We start from the raw sequence: 7,500 nt of genomic DNA, 5'->3' as shown, positions 1-7,500 counted from the left end.
AGTGCTGCAGCGTCTCCGACTCCTTCTGCAGCCGCTGGAGAGACTCGTCCTGATGAGAACACACACACAACATCAGCCTCTGACACGCTATCCAGCACACACACACACACAACATCAGCCTCCGACACGCCATCCAGCACACACACACACACACCATCAGCCTCCGACACGCCATCCAGCACACACACACACACACACACACACAACATCAGCCTCCGACACGCTATCCAGCACACACACACACACATACACACACACAACATCAGCCTCCGACACGCCATCCAGCACACACACACACACACACAACATCAGCCTCCGACACGCCATCCAGCACACACACACACACACCATCAGCCTCCGACACGCCATCCAGCACACACACACACACACACACACAACATCAGCCTCCGACACGCTATCCAGCACACACACACACACACACACAACATCAGCCTCCGACACGCCATCCAGCACACACACACACACACACACACACACCATCAGCCTCCGACACGCCATCCAGCACACACACACACACACACACACACAACATCAGCCTCCGACACGCTATCCAGCACACACACACACACACACACACACACAACATCAGCCTCCGACACGCCATCCAGCACACACACACACACAACATCAGCCTCCGACACGCTATCCAGCACACACACACACACACACACACACACACAACATCAGCCTCCGACACGCTATCCAGCACACACACACACACACACACACACAACATCAGCCTCCGACACGCCATCCAGCACACACACACACACATACACACACATAACATCAGCCTCCGACACGCCATCCAGCACACACACACACACACACACAACATCAGCCTCCGACACGCCAGCCAGCACACACGCGCACACACACACACACAACATCAGCCTCCGACATGCCATTCAGCACACACACGCACACACACACACACACACACACACACACACACACACACACATCAGCCTCCGACACGCCATCCAGCACGCACACACACACACACACACACACACACCATCAGCCTCCGACACGCCATCCAGCACACACACACACACACACTTCCGTCTGAGCCAGTCGTTCTAGCACAGCAGCTCCATGTGTGTTCAGTCACATTCATTACAAACTATCTATCTGTTACAGATACCATTATTATTCATATTTTGAATCAGTTTTTATTTTTATTAGTGCTGTCAAACAATTAATCACATCCAAAATAAGTGTGTACTGTGTATATTTATTATGTATATACAAATACAAACACATGCATGTATATATTTAAGAAAAATGTTTCTATATTATATATATTTATATAAGGGGAAGTCGTGGTCTAATGGTTAGAGAGTCGGACTTGTAATCCAAAGGTTGTGGGTTCGAGTCTCCGGCCGGCAGGGATTGTAGGTGGGGGGAGTGAATGTCCAGCGCTCTCTCCACCCTCAATACCACGACTGAGGTGCCCTTGAGCAAGACACCAAACCCCCAACTGCTCCCCGGGCGCCGCAGCATAAATGCTGCCCACTGCTCCGGGTGTGTGTTCACGGTGTGTGTGTGTTCACTGCTGTGTGTGTATGTGTGTTCACGGTGTGTGTGTGTGTGTGTGTGTGTGTTCACGGTGTGTGTGTGTGTTCACGGTGTGTGTGTGTTCACTGCTGTGTGTGTGTGTGTGTGTGTTCACTGCTGTGTGTGTGTTCACTGCTGTGTGTGTGTGTGTGTGTGTGTGCACGTTGGATGGGTTAAATGCAGAGCACGAATTCCGAGTATGGGTCACCATACTTGACAGTATGTCACTTCACTTCATATAATAAAAAATATAGATTTATATACATGTAAATATTTTAAAAATATATACAGTAAGTGTGTGTATTTATATATAAACATCATAAATAAACACAGTACACATGCATATATCATGTAGCCAAAAACTTTTATTTTATTTTGGATGCGATTAATCATTTGACAACACTCATTTTTTATATTTTTCTGGTTTCATTTTTGTTGTGCGTTTTTGTCATTTGTAGTATTTTTTTTTTTTTTAAATATATGTCTATATAGTATTTATTCATCTTCTTTTAGGTTTTGTTATTGTAGCACACCAATGTAAAGTAAATTAAAATGAGAAATGTTGCCTTGGTAACTAGCTGAAATAAATAGTTTTTTATATTTAATGTTATTTCAAGTGACAAAAAATGTTTTTTAATGGTTTTAATTTTAATTAACTATAATAATCCTGACATGGATAGACAGAAATTACGTCTCAAGTATGACTAAAAATGATATAAATGCTGAATTTCATCCAAACACAAAACACTGATCTGTGTGCATGCATTCTGATGCAAAAATCACAAATTAAAATACACTGCATCTGGAAAGCATTCACAGCGCTTCACTTTTTCCACATTTTGTTATGTTACAGCCTCATTCCCAAATGGATTAAATTCATTATTTTCCTCAAAATTCTACAAACACCACCCCATCATAATGACAACATGAAAGAAGTTTGTTTCAAATCTTTGTAAATTTATTAAAAATAAAAAAAACGGAAAAAAAAATCACAAGGAATAAGTCTGTAATGTAAGAAAATGTGGAAAAAGTGAAGCGCTTTAAATACTTTCCGGATGCACTGTACGATATCGCCGCTGGGGTGGATACTAATGTAGTTATTGTTCTTGGTGTGAACAGGCCTTAAAGCTCAAAAACTGACCAGATTAATATGTATTAGGGGCCGTTCACACAACATGTTTTTCTCATTTCACCGCACTACTATTCCTCAGTTTCCTACGCAAGCATGCTCTAGCAGCGTCTTCTAAAAATACGGTGCTCAAGTTCAAAGAACTTTTAACAAACATGCCTCTAGACCTTGCATTTCCTCGTCTGAATCTTGTGTTTTTCAAAGAAGAAACGTGTTTTTATGTGTGAACGGCCCTTTAGCGTGTGACTGAAGGCGTGAGCGACTCGCGTGTCTTTACTTACAGGCAGTTTTCTGCACCATCTAGGGAGCTGTGAGCAGTGCAGAGATGCAAGGAGAAAACGATCAACACACAGAAACACGCATGCAGCATGCAATGAAACGTGACGGCCGGGATGTCCTGTGACGAACCAGCGGCGCTCACCTCGCTCATCGCCGGAGTGATAGTCGGTGCTGCGATGAAGATGACGTACGGCGCAAACTCAGCCGTCCGCAAAACCTTCAGCGCCTGAGAACACACAACAAGAGCACATCAGAGAGAGAGAGGCACTTCTAACACTGCCTGCAGGCCTGAGCTGGGATTATACCCTTAAACACTGAAATACAAAAAAAGAGCACAAGTGTATTTAGAGCATGAGAGCTTCTTGCACAGTGTCTCATCCTCTAAATACACTCGTGCTTCAACTTGAACTTGAAAGACTTCTGTTTTCTTATTTCTTGTTTATTATAAATGTGCAAGTCATGCCAATAAAGCTCACTTGACCTGAACTGAACTGAGAGAGAGAGAGAATTTGACCCTGAACCACACAACCAGTTATAATGGTCAATTTTTGTGGTCAATGTATGGTTTGTTATGATGGGACAATATTTGTCTGAGATACAACTATTAGAAAATCTGGAATCTGAGGGAGCAAAAAAATCTAAATATTGAGAAAATCTCCTTTAAAGTTGTTCAAATGAAGTTCTTAGCAATGCATATTACTAATCAAAAATGAAGTTTTGATATATTTACGGTAGGAAATTTACTAAATATCTTCATGGAACATGATCTTAATATCCTAATGATTTTTGTCATAAAAGAGAAATGTATAATTTTGATCCATACAATGTATTGTTGTCTATTGCTACAGATATACCTGTGCTACTCATGACTGCTTTTGTGCTGCAGGGTCAGGAATGAGAAGATGTGTCTGTACCTGCGGCTCCACGTCCAGGATGGCCACCATGCCCTGCTCGTGGATCTTGCGGATGGTCTCGAGGCGCGTGCCGTACATGGCGTCCTCGTGGCTGCCGTACTCCAGGTAATCGTTGTTGGAGATGTCCTGCATCATCTGGTCATGTGACACGAAGAAGTAGTTCTTGCCGCTCTCCTCGTCCTTCTTCGGAGGTCTGGTGGTGTCTGTCGGGGAGAGAGCGAACGGTCAGTGATGGGCGGCTCATGGCGAGCTGCATCACGCGTGACGGAGCGGCTCTTACGTGGGATGGGATACGCGAATCTGTCGGGATGTTTTGCCATGAGAGTGTTCTTGATGTGTCTCCGGCCGACGCCGTGAGCTCCTGCAGACACAACAATCAGCGCCACTGCCAATATCGTCAGCTTGATTGCACAGATACTATTAGAACTGAACTGAGCTGGACGATAACATCACTGACGAACTGACTTTAACTGAGTGTTTACTATTATCCTTCTGCATTACTGACACACTATCTTTCCTATTTGGATAGTGCACTCAAAAATGACAATTCTGTCATTAATTACTCTCATGTTGTTCCAAACCCATAAGACCTTCGTTCATCTTCAGAACACAAATGAAGACATTTTTGATCAAATCCGAGAGCTCTCTGGCCCTCCATAGACAGCAAGGATCCTAACACGATCAAGGTCATTTTGGAGAGTATCCCATACAGTGAATGCAACACATGTACGTGGATAACGGTTTACATTGTTTACGCTTTGATCTGAATGTAAACAGTGTATCCGTGTACATATGTTGCATAGTGTATGGGATACTCTCCAAAATGGCACTATAGGGTGACGCAGAGGAGACGAATTGTTGAATAAAGTCATTATTATTGTTTTCTCTGAGCACAAAGTATTCTCTTATCTTTGTAAAATTACGGTTGAACCACTGATGTTACATGGATTATTTTAACGATGTCCTTGCTACGTTTCTGAGCTTTGATCCTTGCTGTCTTTGAGAGTCAGAGAGCTCTCGGAGTTCATCAAACATATCTTAATTTGTGTTCTGAAGATGAACGAAGGTCTTGCGGGTTTGTAACGACATGAGGGTGAGCAATTAATGACAGAATTCTCATTTTTGGGTGAACTATCCCTTTAAAACTGTAAAGCTGCTATATAAATAAAGGTGACTTGACTACTGAACTGAACAATGACTGAATAATCTGTCATAACTGATGGATTCTGCAACGTTATCTCTGTTGTTTTCTTGTTCATTTCTGTGAAGCTGCTTTGAATCGATCTGTATTGGACAGAAATAAACAGATGTGAGCTCTTACCCAGCAGCACCAGCGTTTTCCTCTTGAACGCCGGCAGCTTCACCACCTCTTCATACGTCACCAGATCTAGTTGGTCAAAGACTGCAGGAACGAGAGACCTGATCAGTGAGACGGACTGCGTGACGGGCGTTAGTGTGAATCAGCAGGAAACAGGAAATGAAGTCATTCAGATGTGATGAGAGCTGGTGAGATGTTTGCTTTAAGATGTCTTTGAATTAAAAGAGCGGTGAGATTCTGTCCTCTTTGACTCGACCTCGTGACTTTGATTCTTCAGTGGAACGTGAAATGAGACGTTTAGCAGAATGTGCATGCTGCTCTTTCACAGCAGATAATCATACATACTTTACATTTCCATGCATTCATCACCAAACTCTCCTACAGAATATTCTGTGTTCAGAGCGACACGAGGACGAGTGAATGACGACAGAACGTTCACTAGTGAGGGTGAATGCTCCTGTAAAGCTGCAACACACCACAGCACTTATGCCCTCATTTTTGCCCAATCTTATGGTCATAAGCTTAAAGAATACCTCTTAGCTCTAGCATTTCATGGGGTATAGTAGTTGCTTTTGTAGGTTTATCAAACTGAGGGGTTTATTTTATTTTATTGTTATTTTATGTGGTGTTAATGATGTATGTTGTTATGATTGCTTGTGTTTGTACAGCACTTTGTTCAATGACAAATTGTGTAAAAGTGCTTAATAAATAAAATAAATAAAGAAAGAAAGAAAGAAAGATTTGTTGAAGATCAGGCCAGTTTTCAGATTTGAGTTGATCCATTTCACGTAGAGTTTGATGGACACAGAATCTGATTCCATCTAATCAGACGATAGTAAACATGTTTGATATTTTTGAGCTGATTCAGAACATTTAGTTTTGATTTGTAATGATTTGTAAAGCAATGAGACGTGTGTTACTGAGTAACAGGGGCCCCATAATGATATACTGATTATTATTATTATTAATATGATTGAGGTGTTGTGTTGTGAGGGGCTCAACATTTGGTGCTTCACCCTTGAACAGACAATCACAACATATGTTGGACGTGATCCTTATGTTATGAAGAGGAGCGATTTTTCTACTAAATTGAAATACTTGCGTGCCACGGAGGCGGTGGACATAAGCTAAGCAACTAACCCTGATTGCAAACAAGCTATTTTGAAAGTGAATCCAGCATTTATATGAGGGATGCTGGATATGAATCTGTGCTGCATGTACAGGGAATGTGGCCGGAGAATTTTTTATAATTGATTATAGCCTTTGAAAGTGAGCAAACAGCGCTTCCATATAATCACTAAAAAGCTTCACTTCAGTTTAATGGCAATCTCACAATGTTCCGTTATAATCAATGAAGCTCTCAGAACTGCAAATATAATATTATTTACATCATGTCTACGTCTGGCGTTTAGAAGACACAGCAAAAAATGCTTTTCTTAGATTTTTTGTCTTGTTTCCAGCCAAAATACCTCAAAATTCGTAAAAAGTTCAAATTAAGTTGAAACAAGCTAAATAATCTGCCAATGAGGCAAGCAAAATAATCATATAAAAAATAATTATTTTAAACAGAAAACAAGATTATTTTGCTTGTTTCAACTTAATTTTGACTTGTTTTTCTGAAAACAAGACAATAATTTTTACTTGTCTAGAGAACCTTCTTGATTTAAGAATTTTTAGGTATTTTGGTTGGAAACAAGACAAAAAAATCGAAGAAAAGCATTTTTTGCATTGAGTGAATTCTGAGTCTCACGCTGAATGCATAAGAGTTGGCAGCCCTGTATCTATTTATATATTTCTTTATTAATATCTAATAATATATTATATATTATAACCATGTGCACACACTGCAGACGCAGGTTTATAAGCCAATTTTTCAGTCAATTTCTTGCCCCCCCCCCCTTTATGAGCAACAAATTTTCGCACACAATAAAAGCTCCTTGTAGTTTCTCAGTTTGACCGATTTGAGAATCCAAAAACAACACAAAATACTATACAGAAAAATCCCTTCCTGCTCTCCAGCTGCATTTCGTGACACAGCAATGATGTCTTCTGCAAACGACCTATTACTTCAATATGAACTAATGATGAGTTAAGACAGATGAATTCATATGATCTGTGTCACAGTTAAAGCTCTTGATTAGTACATGCCTTAATTCATTGTTAGGTCATATTAGAGTCATACTGAATCGAGCTATTAGCACATGGTTATCATGTACTGTTTTACAGCTGTGTGAAGTTAAAGTGGTGTAGTGTGTTCCAGCATTAGTGGAGCTCCTGCT

General features: G+C 41.1%; 1 protein-coding gene across 2 annotated transcripts in view; it reads right to left on the bottom strand.

The window, feature by feature from the left end:
• The window catches only part of caskb (calcium/calmodulin-dependent serine protein kinase b), a 58,823-nt gene that overhangs the window by 1,019 nt on the left and 50,304 nt on the right, over positions 1 to 7,500 (bottom strand). For both annotated transcript variants that reach the window (XM_079378201.1, XM_079378202.1), the window contains 5 exons: positions 5,225 to 5,305; positions 4,184 to 4,264; positions 3,904 to 4,106; positions 3,132 to 3,215; positions 1 to 49 (listed from right to left, as the gene is read on the bottom strand). The exon at positions 1 to 49 is cut by the window's left edge. In XM_079378201.1, the coding sequence (XP_079234327.1) occupies positions 1 to 49; positions 3,132 to 3,215; positions 3,904 to 4,106; positions 4,184 to 4,264; positions 5,225 to 5,305 (498 nt within the window). The remainder of the gene's footprint in view (positions 50 to 3,131; positions 3,216 to 3,903; positions 4,107 to 4,183; positions 4,265 to 5,224; positions 5,306 to 7,500) is intronic.

The sequence above is a fragment of the Barbus barbus genome (genome assembly GCF_936440315.1).
Source record: "Barbus barbus genome assembly, chromosome: 25".
Classification (NCBI taxonomy): domain Eukaryota; kingdom Metazoa; phylum Chordata; class Actinopteri; order Cypriniformes; family Cyprinidae; genus Barbus; species Barbus barbus.
This window is presented reverse-complemented; position numbering and strand designations above follow the sequence as displayed.